This window comes from Platichthys flesus, chromosome 8 (genome assembly GCF_949316205.1).
Source record: "Platichthys flesus chromosome 8, fPlaFle2.1, whole genome shotgun sequence".
Lineage (NCBI taxonomy): Eukaryota > Metazoa > Chordata > Actinopteri > Pleuronectiformes > Pleuronectidae > Platichthys > Platichthys flesus.
Window position 1 is genome coordinate 11,348,544 of NC_084952.1, and position 14,192 is coordinate 11,362,735.

General features: G+C 42.8%; 2 protein-coding genes across 6 annotated transcripts in view; both read left to right on the plus strand.

Annotated features, from left to right (window-relative positions):
- The window catches only part of LOC133959189 (protocadherin alpha-C2-like), a 107,883-nt gene that overhangs the window by 44,462 nt on the left and 49,229 nt on the right, over positions 1 to 14,192 (plus strand). The window contains exon 1 of one of the 5 annotated variants that reach the window (XM_062394291.1): positions 69 to 2,509. The exons of 2 other annotated variants lie outside the window; for them this stretch is intronic. In XM_062394291.1, the coding sequence (XP_062250275.1) occupies positions 131 to 2,509 (2,379 nt within the window). In that variant the 5' untranslated portion in view covers positions 69 to 130. Of the gene's footprint in view, positions 1 to 68; positions 2,510 to 3,649; positions 6,029 to 10,399; positions 12,852 to 14,192 lie in introns of those variants that run through there. 2 more of the 5 variants (XM_062394289.1, XM_062394288.1) reach the window with 2 other exon arrangements.
- Positions 6,990 to 9,530, plus strand: LOC133959111 (protocadherin alpha-8-like). Its single transcript, XM_062394212.1, has one exon. The coding sequence runs from the start codon at positions 6,990 to 6,992 to the stop codon at positions 9,528 to 9,530; it is 2,541 nt and encodes an 846-aa protein (XP_062250196.1).

A 14,192-nucleotide genomic window follows, 5' to 3' on the forward strand; every position in this document is an offset into this window, starting at 1 on the left:
CGGTCGTGTCTTTTGGTTGGGAAAATGCCGACATCTTTGCTTGGATTATTTCTTCGCTGACCCTGGGATCATAGTTTTTGTAACATATTATTCAGATTGGCCTGCATTCTCCTTCTCGACGTGTGGAATTATGCATTTACCGAGCAGAACGGGCTCTGTGTGGATATATCTGCTGTTCGTGCTGCTGGATTGTCACTGGGAGCCGGTGTCTGGGCAGCTCTCTTACTCCGTTTCAGAGGAGGTGAATGTGGGGACTGTCGTCGTGAATATCGCTAAAGATCTAAACATCAACATACAGGATTTAGAGTCCCGTATGTTTCAGATCGTTTCTGGATCAAAGAGGAAATATTTCGAGGTAAATCTAAAGACTGGTGTCCTCTTCGTTAATGAGAGAATAGATCGGGAGGAACTCTGCGGCGACGAAGCTAAATGTTCACTCAGTGTAGAAGCTGTTATTAATAACCCGTTAAAACTCTACCGGATTGAAGTTACAATCTTAGACATGAACGATAATTCACCATTATTTCTCAGCGCATTACAGATGATCAACATTAGTGAGAACACAGCGGCAGGGGCTAAATTTATTTTGAAACGAGCCCACGACAAAGACGTCGGTAAAAACTCTGTAAATACATACAAGCTGAGTCAAAATGATTATTTCTCTCTTACTACGCATAAGGGAGAAAGTGCATCTCCCGAATTAGTGCTTCAGAAAGGTTTAGATCGAGAAAAACAGTCTGTGATTCGCCTCACGCTGACTGCAATTGATGGAGGAACTCCTGCTAAATCAGGCAGCATCATTATTACAGTGAATGTGTTGGACAGTAATGATAACGCTCCTATATTCAGTCAAACACTCTATAAAACGAGTGTTTATGAGAATGTGAAAATAGGCAGCACGATAATGACGCTGAATGCCACGGATTTGGATGTGGGTCCAAACGGACAAATTTCATATTCATTTATTGAAATAGATCAGGAAAAACAAACTGACCTGTTTTCTATCGATGAAAAAACAGGGACCGTAACAAATAAAAATAATATTGACTTTGAAGAGAACAACGCTTTTGAGATTCGAGTACAAGCCAGTGATGGAGCTACACCTCCCCTCACGTCACATGCCAAATTATTGATCGAAGTCATGGACGTTAATGACAATGCTCCGGAAATTTCAGTGACGTCACTGTCAAACACCGTGAAAGAGGACGCGTCCATCGGCACAGCTATTGCTCTTGTTTCAGTATTTGATAAAGACGGAGGTAAAAATGGGATCGTAAACTGTAAAATTTCAAATAACGTCCCTTTCAAGCTTGAGTCAAATTATAAGAATTACTACTCGCTGGTGGTGGACGGTCCTCTTGACAGAGAGAGCGCATCTCAATACAATATCAGCATCACCGCTACTGACGAGGGGAGCCCACCTCTCTCCAGTACAAGTGTTATTACTGTACACGTGTCAGATGTAAATGATAACAGACCTGTATTTGCAGAATCTACCATGAATGTATATGTGAGAGAAAACAGTCCAGTAGGAGCGGTTATAAAGACAGTGTCCGCATTTGATGACGACATCGATCAGAATGGTCAGATGAGATTTTCCTTTTTACAAAGTAACAGTGACACGTTACCATTATCTGCAATAGTGAATATCAACTCAGAGACAGGAGATATAATCAGTCTGCAGTCGTTTAACTTCGAGGAGTTGAAAACGTTTCAGTTTAAAGTTCAGGCCACAGACTCTGGTGTTCCTCCGCTCAGCAGCAACGTGACTGTGAACGTTTTTATCCTGGATGAGAATGACAACAGTCCTTCGGTTCTTTCACCTTATTCTGAGCACGGCTCCGTAAACAGTGAGAGCATCCCCTATTCTGCTGAAGCGGGATACTTTGTGGCAAAGATCAGGGCAGTAGACGCAGATTCTGGATACAACGCGCTGCTTTCTTACCACCTCTCTGAGCCCAAAGGAAACAACCTCTTCCGGATCGGAACCAGCACCGGGGAAATCAGGACTAAGAGGAGAATGAGTGACAATGACTTGAAAACTCACCCCTTGGTGGTGCTGGTTTCTGATAACGGAGAACCCTCCCTGTCAGCTACTGTGTCTATAGATGTGGTGGTGGTCGAGAACACAGCTGACATCCAGACTCAGTTCAGACATGTGCCCACAAAGGACGATGGCTTCTCTGATTTAAACCTGTATCTGCTGATCGGCATCGTGTCGGTGTCAGTAATTTTTCTGCTGAGCCTCATCACTTTAATAGCTGTCAAATGCCACAGGACAGACAGCAGCTTCAGCAGGTACAGCGCCCCAATGATCACCACCCACCCTGACGGGAGCTGGTCTTACTCTAATGCTACTCAGCAGTATGACGTCTGCTTCAGCTCAGACACGCTCAAGAGTGACGTAGTGGTTTTCCCCGCACAGTTTCCGCCTGCAGATGCGGAACTAATCAGTATTAACGAAGGAGACACTTATGGCAGGACTCAGACTTTACCAAACAAAGACAAGGTAAGACAAAATTTGCATCAAGTACTTGTTGCTGTGTATTTTCTATAGAGGATCAATTAACATAATAAGCAGTTTTGTGGTATATGGAAATTATTATGTTTGTTAAGTGGTTTCAAAATAGGCGCATATTTAGCCGGCATGAAGTCTCTTCTTTTATTCAGATGTAACGTAGTCACCAAATTTTGTGTACACATGAATATCAGGATTTGCTTCAAGATTCTGCTTCCTCTATTCACCAATGAAAAGAAAATTAAAAACGGTTCAAATGAAAAACATACAATGAGCAACATGGCAAGAATTACTTTTATACAACGGACAAAGATACAGGATTTCTGACTTTGTAGTGGAATTTTGCAACTGTAGTTTGCTTTTCATTTGCTGGTGGTTTTTTAATATCAGACATTTTTGGCGTCTGATATCGTTTTGTCCCTTTGTGGCTTTCTGTGGTGGTGAACACAACTTTTGAAACTCACTACCAGTTCCCAGAATGTAATGCAAAACAAAAACGTTGTTTAAGTGCACATTTTCTTAAATATGTTTTTTAATTTCTTTGAGGATAATTGTGAAACGGTACCATGTACCTAGAATAAATCTGTTTATATTATATCTGCAGTCATTTTAATACTCGGTGAAAATGATTCAGTTCATTTATCCGTCTAACTTGCTGTAACTAAAGTGAGATATTTCTTGAGATTTCAGTCAGTTTATAAAACCAACTGTTATATTATTACTTCAGTTTGAATATATTTTTTGTAATTAGTAATTATAACGTCTTTTTATAATATTTGAACACGTTTATGTTTTCACTCGCATTTATATAAGGAGATATTAGGAAGTTTAATAACGCCCTTTGTTTATTATTGTTAATGCATCATGTAGTTTAGACAAGTGTCCACATGGAGACACTGCAGACCATCACATTTGGACTTGCATTTTAATGTCTTAGGGCTCCGCCTAGATTCAGCGGATGATGTGGGCTTTGTTACAAAGAGAGCTCGGACGACAACGAACGGTCGTGTCTTTTGGTCGGGAAAATGCCGACATCATTGCTTGGATTATTTCTTCGCTGACCATGGTATCATTGTTTTTGTAACGTATTATTCAGATTGGCCTATATGCCCCTTCTCGACGTGTGGAATTATGCATTTACCGAGCAGAACGGGGTCTGTGTGGATATATCTGCTGTTCGTGCTGCTGGATCGTTACTGGGAGCCAGTGTCCGGGCAGCTCTCTTACTCCGTCTCAGAGGAGGTGAATGTGGGAACTGTTGTTGGAAATGTCGCTAAAGATCTGAACATCAACGTCCAGGATTTGGAGTCCCGCATGTTTCAGATCGTTTCTGGATCAAAGAGGAAATATTTCGAGGTAAATCTAAAGACTGGTGTCCTCTACGTTAATGAGAGAATAGATCGGGAGGAACTCTGCGGCGACGAAGCTAAATGTTCACTCAGTGTAGAAGCTGTTCTTAATAATCCATTAAAGCTGTACCGGATTGAAGTTACAATCTTAGACGTGAATGATAATTCACCATCATTTCTAAGCACGTCACAGATGATCAATATTACGGAGAGCACAACAGTGGGTGCAAAATTCCCTTTGCAAAAAGCTCACGACCCAGACGTTGGTAGAAATAATGTTAAGAATTACAAGCTTAGTCAAAATGAACATTTCTCCCTTGACACATATAAAGGAGAAACTGTAACTACGGAATTAGTGCTTCAAAAGAGTTTAGATCGAGAAAAACAGTCTGTGATTCGTCTCACGCTGACTGCGATAGATGGAGCAACTCCTTCTAAATCAGGCAGCATTATAATTCTAGTGAATGTGTTGGACATCAACGATAACGCTCCTATATTTAATCAAAAACTGTATAAAGCCAGCGTTCACGAGAATGTGAAAATAGGGACATCGATAATAACACTGAATGCTACTGATTTAGATACGGGTCCAAACGGACAATTATTCTACTCATTTAGTAAAATTGATCATGTGACAAACACTGATTTGTTTTCTATCGATGAAAAAACAGGGACTGTCACAAATAAAAAGAACATCGACTTTGAAGAGAACAACGCTTTTGAGATAAGAGTTCAAGCAAGTGATGGAGCTTTGTCTCCGATGACATCACATGCAAAATTATTGATTGAAGTCATAGACGTTAATGACAATGCTCCTGAAATTTCCGTGACTTCACTGTTAAACACAGTGAAAGAGGACGCGTCCATCGGCACAGCTATTGCTCTTGTTTCAGTACTTGATAAAGACGGAGGTAAAAATGGGATCGTGAACTGTAAAATTTCAAATAACGTCCCTTTCAAGCTTGAGTCGAATTATAAGAATTACTACTCGCTGGTGGTGGACGGTCCTCTTGACAGAGAGAGCGCATCTCAATACAAAATCAGCATCACTGCTACTGACGAGGGGAGCCCACCTCTCTCCAGTACAAGTGTTATTACTGTACACGTGTCAGATGTAAATGATAACAGACCTGTATTCACAGAATCTACCATCAACGTATATGTGAGAGAAAACAGTCCCGTAGGTGCAGTTATAAAAACAGTGTCCGCATTTGATGACGACATCGATGAGAATGGTCAGATGAGATTTTCATTTTTACATAGTAACAGTGACACGTTACCATTATCTGCAGTGGTGAACATCAACTCAGAGACAGGAGATATAATCATTCTGCAGTCGTTTAACTTCGAGGAGTTGAAAACGTTTCAGTTTAAAGTTCAGGCCACAGACTCTGGTGTTCCTCCACTCAGCAGCAACGTGACTGTGAACGTTTTTATCCTGGATGAGAATGACAACAGTCCTTCGGTTCTTTCTCCATACTCTGAGCACGGCTCCGTAAACAGTGAGAGCATCCCCTATTCTGCTGAAGCGGGATACTTTGTGGCAAAGATCAGGGCAGTAGACGCAGATTCTGGATACAACGCACTGCTTTCGTATCACCTCTCTGAGCCCAAAGGAAACAACCTCTTCCGGATCGGAACTAGCACCGGGGAAATCAGGACTAAGAGGAGAATGAGTGACAATGACTTGAAAACTCACCCCTTGGTGGTGCTGGTTTCTGATAACGGAGAACCCTCCCTGTCAGCTACTGTGTCTATAGATGTGGTGGTGGTTGAGAGCACAGCTGACATCCAGACTCAGTTCAGACATGTGCCCACAAAGGACGATGGCTTCTCTGATTTAAACCTGTATCTGCTGATCGGCATTGCGTCGGTATCAGTTATCTTTTTGCTGAGCCTCATCACTTTAATAGCAGTCAAATGCCACAGGACAGACAGCAGCTTCAGCAGGTACAGCGCCCCAATGATCACCACCCACCCTGACGGGAGCTGGTCTTACTCTAAAGCTACTCAGCAGTATGACGTCTGCTTCAGCTCAGACACGCTCAAGAGTGACGTAGTGGTTTTCCCCGCACAGTTTCCGCCTGCAGATGCGGAACTGATCAGTATTAATGGAGGAGACACTTATAGCAGGACTCAGACTCTACCCACCAAGGAGAAGGTAAGAACATTTGTAGCCAATGTCTCATTGTTGTGTTGAAAGTAGAATCAAAGAAATAACCTTAATAAAATATTTGACATGACATGTTAACAAAATGTCCCGGGCATGGTTAGTTGACAACCTTTTTGCTTGGCTGGTCTCCACTGTTGATGAAATGTGTCTGAGGATATCGGGGCATTCAGGGTTGACGTGGGGCCTGAGAGTAGCCTGAGAGTAGTCTCTCTAATGAAAGGCAATAGACTGTCATTAGAAAGACAGTCTAATTTTGAGTGAAAGAAGGTGGGAAGTCACACGTTATAGTCTTACAGGCCTGCTCCACATGTCTTGTTCAGTGTTCCCTGCTTTAGCTGCAAACTAATGCATTTAAATGATGTCACTGTCCGTGCTACTGAGCGTCAGTTTCTTCCTTTGATCTGCCACGTCACATATGGTCAATAGGTATATTTTTTCTCTCCTAAGAAGCCAGTTACAATAGATTATGCAGTATAATTGCAACTGTATATATGATGATAGAATTTGAAGACGTGAGTGTATGACTGTTCACTCAAAATGTGTCAAGTGAGCGTTTGTCTTACTGATTTAAGTCAGAAATGTGTTTGCCATCACAAACTTCCTGCTTTAACAGTTGGTTCAATGTTTTATTGTCGATTAGTAAATTGGGAATGATTGTGAATCAACTAATTTATTTGTGCCTTTATCTCCATATAATCTGGTATTTTCATTTTACATCTTGGATATGAAAAACAAAACAATTCCAAGCCTCACGGTGTAATTCATAATTCAGTGGTTGTCCACATTTTTGAATGAGAATGTGCACTTTGTAGGTGTGTAGTTTGATAAAGTAACCACACGGGGACGCTTTAGACCGTAACACTGAAACGTCATGGCTCCGCCCTGAGTTAAAGAAAACGATAGGACTGTGGGTTTCCATCACAAAGAGACACGGGATGAGACGGGGCGCATGGTGGATTATTTGTCTTTAAAATATGAAAGTCGACATAGCGTTGCCTGCAGTTTTACTTCTTCTCACCATTCCACAATAGGACCATCGCTGTGGACGTGTGCTTGGTTCATTTTCGACGGAATTATGACTCTGCCGAATACCAGGAGGTCTTTTGTAACATATCTGGTGCTGCTGTTGTTGGATTGTTACTGGGAGTCGGCGTCTGGGCAGCTCTCATACTCCGTCTCAGAGGAGGTAAACCCGGGAACTAATGTCGGAAATATCGCCAAGGATCTAAACCTCAACGTGCAGGATTTGGAGACGCGTTCGTTTCAAATTGTTACCGGATCCAAGAGGAAATATTTCGAGGTAAATCTAAAGACCGGATTTCTTCACGTCATTGAGAGAATAGACCGAGAAGAGCTTTGCACGGATGAACCTAAATGCACCGTTAGCGTAGAGGCTGTGATTAACAACCCATTAAAGCTTTACCGCGTCGAGGTAGAAATCAAAGATGTGAATGACCACGCTCCGACATTTAACACACAATCCCAGATACTGGACATTGCAGAGAACACGGTGCCTGGGTTCAGATTCGCGTTATCGGAGGCAAGCGATGCTGATGTAGGTAAACATGGCGTTAGTGCGTATAAGCTCAGTCCGAATGAATACTTCAGTCTTGCGACGCACAAAAGAGGGGAGAGTATATCTCCAGAGTTAGTGCTGCAGAAAGCTCTAGACCGGGAGAAAAAGCCACATCTACAGCTCCTGTTAACAGCGTTAGACGGGGGCTCGCCACCGAATTCAGGCAAATCAGAAATTGAAATAAATGTACTTGATATTAATGATAATGCACCGTTGTTCAGCAATAGTCTTTATAAAATCCAAATTTTTGAAAATATTCCCATCGGTACGGCAGTCTTCACCTTAAATGCGACCGACGCGGATGAAGGCCCAAACAGTGAAATAGTATATTCTCTTCGTAGCAAGGACCAGGATCATATTCTGGACGTTTTCAAAATTGACCCTGACACGGGGATCATTTCAGTGAAAGGAAAAATCGACTATGAGGAAAGAAGAGCGTTTGAGATCCGGGCAGAGGCGAGAGACAAAGGCCATCCTCCGATGACTGCTCATAGTAAAGTGCTGGTGGAAGTGATTGACGTAAATGACAACGCTCCGGAAATCACTGTGACGTCACTGCTCAATACAGTGAACGAGGACGCTGGTGCAGGTACTGCTGTTGCACTCGTATCAGTTGTAGATAGAGACAGTGGCAAAAACGGTGAAGTAAAGTGTGAGATCTTGAACACCGTCCCATTCAAGTTAGAGACAAATTACAAAAACTATTTTTCTTTGGTGGTTGACGGGCGCCTCGACAGAGAGGTCACTCCACAGTACAATATAACTATATCAGCTACAGATGAAGGGAGTCCTCCTCTGTCCAATGTCAGCGTCATTACTGTTCACATTTCTGATGTTAATGACAATATGCCTTATTTCCAAGAACCGGTGATAAAAGTTTATGTGAAAGAAAACAGCAAAGTAGGAACAGTAATTAAAACAGTGACTGCAATAGATGCAGACACCAGCAGCAATGGTCAGGTGAGCTACTCGATTTTAAACAGTGAAAGTACATCTCTTTCAAACCCCACATTGGTGAACATCAACTCGGAGACAGGAGACATAATCAGTCTGCAATCGTTTAACTACGAGGAGTTGAAAACGTTTCAGTTTAAAGTTCAGGCCACAGACTCTGGTGTTCCTCCGCTCAGCAGCAACGTGACTGTGAACGTTTTTGTCCTGGATGAGAATGACAACAGTCCTGCGGTCCTTTCTCCATACTCTGAGCATGGGTCTGTAAACAGTGAGAGCATCCCCTATTCTGCTGAAGCGGGATACTTTGTCGCAAAGATCAGGGCTGTAGATGCAGACTCTGGATACAACGCGCTGCTTTCGTATCACCTCTCTGAACCCAAAGGAAACAACCTCTTCCGGATCGGAACCAGCACCGGGGAAATCAGGACTAAGAGGAGAATGAGTGACAATGACTTGAAAACTCACCCCTTGGTGGTGCTGGTTTCTGATAACGGAGAACCCTCCCTTTCAGCTACTGTGTCTATAGATGTGGTGGTGGTTGAGAACACAGCTGACATCCAGACTCAGTTCAGACATGTGCCCACAAAGGACGATGGCTTCTCTGATTTAAACCTGTATCTGCTGATCGGCATCGCGTCGGTGTCAGTCATCTTTCTGCTGAGCCTCATCACCTTAATAGCAGTCAAATGCCACAGGAGAGACAGCAGCTTCAGCAGGTACAGCGCCCCAATGATCACCACCCACCCTGACGGGAGCTGGTCTTACTCGAACGCTACTCAGCAGTATGACGTCTGCTTCAGTTCAGACACGCTCAAGAGTGATGTAGTGGTTTTCCCTGCATCGTTTCCACCTGCAGATGCGGAACTGATCAGTATTAATGAGGGAGAAACGTATAGCAGGACTCAGACTTTACCGAACAAAGACAAGGTGAGTTGTAACAGATTTCACAGCTTTGTATAACATTTAAGCGTGCAAAACCTAAAAACATTTAAATGGCTTGCAAATTATTTTTCAACTTTAAATATCAATGATATGCAGCTGTACTCGCACACACTTGTGTCTAGTCCTTTGATAGGGGCCAGCTCTACTCGAACACACACACAATCACTCATAAATCAGAAAGTGTTGATATCTCACTCTTGTTTGTAGTCTATCCATCTCTGTGGCATGTAAAACAAATGCTGAATGGTTTGATGGCACTTGATCCGGATAAACAGGAAATCTGTGAACTAAGTTCTTCGGTTTCTTCAAAGCAGTACTCTGAGCAATGGCATGAAATGCATTCAAACTGGTTTGAGTCGCTGTCCATGGTCCTTAAAACATTGTTTTCTTATTTATTTTGTTGCACTGAGATGCAAATGCTGGTTGTGGTGATGCTGATTTGCGGATTATATCCTATGTTCTTATGTCTAGTAATTGTGAAAATAAATAAAAAGGCATAGGTGCTGTTAAAGAACAACAAAACTAGAAATCACGTTAATAAATACGATTTAAAACACAAGTTACTTGAACTTAATATTTGTGATGGCCCAAAGAACAGTCTACCCATTTAGTTAGTCTTTCAAACAAAATGTTTTATGGATATTTGGCTAAAATATAAATTACACTCTACATGATGAAAATAATATTTTGGGCAGTCATTATTTACACTTATGTGTCACGAGAGGTCGCTGGAGACCATGCAAAAATATTGTGTCCAGAGTTGAGAAGGAACTCCTCCTCTTCTCGTGACAAAACACGTAAACGTCATCATCTGTCTGTGCTCTGTGGAGATATAGTACAGTCGAGTGACGCCCTGAAGAGAGAGGACCTCAGTCAGAATGGATATATAAAAGTGGTGTTTTTTTCGCGGACGGGCCAAAAGGCAGTGACCAGGACACGTCGCCTTTCCTCTGAACAGCGATGGCTGCTCGGGAACAATGGAATAACATTTGGGGTCTGCTTTTCACCCTGCTTTGTCTCTGCGAATGGTCCGGGGCTCAGATATCGTACACGATATCAGAGGAGGTGGACAAAGGAACGGCGGTGGGGAATCTCGCTCGGGATTTAAATCTCAATGTTCAACGGCTCGAGTCCGCGGGTCTTCAAATTACCTCGGCGTACAACAAGCGCTATTTCGACATTAACCACGAAACCGGAATGTTTTTCGTTAACGAGAGGATAGACCGGGAAGAGCTTTGTCCGACTACGGTAAAGTGCTCTTTAAATATAGAGGCGGTGTTGAGTAACCCTCGCAGCCTCCATCGAATTGAAGTTGTGGTTAATGATATCAATGACAATGCGCCGTCTTTCCTGGAAGAAATACGTATAATTGATATGTACGAGTCTTCCTATATCGGAGAGAGGCATCCGCTTCCTGTGGCTCATGACGCAGACGTAGAGACCAACTCGGTGAAGACTTACAAATTGAACTCGAATGATTATTTCTCGCTGGACATACAGAGCACTGGTGAGCAGAGTGTGTCTGCCGAGTTAGTGCTGCAGAAAGCCTTAGATCGGGAAAAACAGGATGTTATTGAACTTACGCTGACTGCGATAGACGGTGGAAAACCTCCCAAAACGGGGACTTTACAGTTACAAATAAATGTTCTGGATGTAAACGACAATTCACCCGTCTTCAGTAAATCTCTCTACAAGGTCCAGGTGGTTGAAAATGCTGATGTAGGCACGAAGTTATTGACGCTGACAGCTACTGATTTAGATGACGGTGTTAATGGCCAGCTTCTGTTCTCTTTTACAGAGAGGGGCCGTTTAAACCCTGACGGTAAATTTGCCCTGAATGATAAAACCGGAGAAATTACAGTGAAAGGTGATATTGATTATGAGGAGAATCAAGCTTATGAGATTCGTGTTCAAGCGCGAGATAAAGGCACTCCGCCTCGCAGTGCGCATTGCAAGGTTTTAGTCGAAGTGATCGATGTGAACGACAACGCTCCGGAAATCTCTGTGTCATCACTGATGAGTCCAGTGAAGGAAGACGCTGAAATAGGCACAGCTGTTGCCATGGTGACTGTCACCGATAAAGACGGAGGCAAAAATGGCGAGACAACCTGTAAGTTAACAGGTTATGTGCCCTTTAAATTAAAATCTAACTATAAAAACTACTATTCGTTGGTAGTGGATGGGACTCTTGACAGAGAGAGTGTTTCCCAATATAATGTATCAATTACAGCGACAGATGAAGGAACTCCGTCTCTGTCGAGCACCAGCATAATAACTGTTCACGTGTCGGATGTTAATGATAATCCTCCGAGGTTCGTGGACTCGCAGATTAATGTTTATGTGAAGGAGAATAGTCCCATTGGATCAACAATACATGCTCTGACGACGTTCGATTCAGATTTAAACGAAAACGCAAAGTCAACTTATCACCTGATTAATAGTTCACCCAAGAGTACACGCGTAGCATCAGTTGTCAACATCAACTCGGAGACAGGAGATATAGTCAGCCTGCAGTCGTTTAACTTCGAGGAGATGAAAACGATTCAGTTTAAAGTTCAGGCCACAGACTCTGGTGTTCCTCCACTCAGCAGCAACGTGACTGTGAACGTTTTTATCCTGGATGAGAATGACAACAGTCCTTCAGTTCTTTCTCCATACTCTGAGCATGGCTCCGTTAACAGTGAGAGCATCCCCTATTCTGCTGAAGCGGGATACTTTGTGGCAAAGATCAGGGCTGTAGACGCAGACTCTGGATACAACGCGCTGCTTTCTTATCACCTTTCTGAGCCCAAAGGAAACAACCTCTTCCGGATCGGAACCAGCACCGGGGAAATCAGGACTAAGAGGAGAATGAGTGACAATGACTTGAAAACTCACCCCTTGGTGGTGCTGGTTTCTGATAACGGAGAACCCTCCCTGTCAGCTACTGTGTCTATAGATGTGGTGGTGGTTGAGAGCACAGCTGACATCCAGACCCAGTTCAGACATGTGCCCACACAGGACGAAGGCTTCTCTGATTTAAACTTGTATCTACTGATCGGCATTGTGTCGGTGTCAGTCATCTTTCTGCTGAGCCTCATCACTTTAATAGCTGTCAAATGCCACAGGACAGACAACAATTTCAGCAGGTACAGCGCCCCAATGATCACCACCCACCCTGACGGGAGCTGGTCTTACTCTAATGCTACTCAGCAGTATGACGTCTGCTTCAGCTCAGACACGCTCAAGAGTGACGTAGTGGTTTTCCCCGCACAGTTTCCGCCTGCAGATGCGGAACTGATCAGTATTAATGGAGGAGACACTTACGGCAGGACTCAGACTTTACCGAACAAAGACAAGGTAAGGATAACTTTTTTAGGCTTAGAAACTCGTCATCTCGTTTAATTTGCTTCCATGTCAAACAGTGCACAATTATAAAGATTTGTTTGTCATAATGTTTGTCTTGGAATCTCGATGGGAAAAATATTTTTTGGGAAATAATCAATGTTGTAAGGAATAACTTCATATCAGTCAAACTTTCTTAGACATGAAAATAGTTGCTAAACTCTCCATATTGGCTTAAACACATGTCGAGCCATGCACTCCGCTGTAAAGATAAAATACACCATGTTGGTGTATGTAAAATATTTGGTGGCAAAATCAACATCCAACAAGTATTGGGAAAAAGAGAGGACCAAGATGCTTGTGATAGTTTGTATTCATGGGAATACAAACTATCCCTGAAATCCCTGAAATAAAGGGGTAAGGGTCTCTTACTCACTGCATCAGTTGAAGGTTATTTACACTTGAAGTGATCCGTACATATGCAAATATATAACTGAAAACATATTAAAATGCTTAACATGAATTATGACACTAATAATAATCTTAGAGTTTGTGTTCATACATCGAATCTATTGTGTTGACGTGTCTGTCGTTTACCACGTGATGTCGCTCGAGACCGTAGATTTATTTTTGGGACTGTGTGTGAAACTCCTCCCTGCACGGGAGACCTTAAACCGTCAGTTGAGAGAAGACGCTGGGGTTGAAGGTGGCGAGACGGGCTGCTGCTGCGCCTGGAAATTCGTGTTTATTACGGATATACATATATAAGTTGGACATAAACGACTGGAGGGGATTTAATGCTCATTGTTCAACGATGGAAAACGATATACACGCCTGGATTTATATTTTTGCGCTGCTTTGTCTTTGTGACTGGTCCGCTGCACAGTTATCCTACACCATTTCAGAGGAGGCAAACAAAGGCACGGTGGTGGGGAATATCGCAAAGGATTTGAACTTGAATGCACAGGATCTAGAAACGAGGGATCTACGAATTGTTTCTAGTTATCGTGAGAAATATTTTGGCGTGAATTTGCGGACTGGGAATCTGTTTGTCGATGAGAGAATAGACCGAGAAGAGCTTTGTCCGAACACAGCACAATGCTCCCTGAGAATACAGGCTGTTTTAAGCAATCCAATGAATGCACACCGCATTGAGGTTAGTGTGGTAGATATAAATGATAACTCGCCAGAATTCATTGAACAGTTTTATTGGTTAAACATCTCGGAATCACTGTCAGAGGGAGGGCGATATTTTCTCCCCATAGCAGTAGATGCAGACATCGGTGGCAACTCAGTGAAGACGTACAAGCTGAGTCAAAATGAACATTTCTCTCTGGATGTGCAAAACGGTGGAGA

Bases quoted from the DNA above. Each gene is read 5' to 3' on its own strand.
- LOC133959111 (XM_062394212.1), top strand. From the start codon at position 6,990: ATGGTGGATTATTTGTCTTTAAAATATGAAAGTCGACATAGCGTTGCC.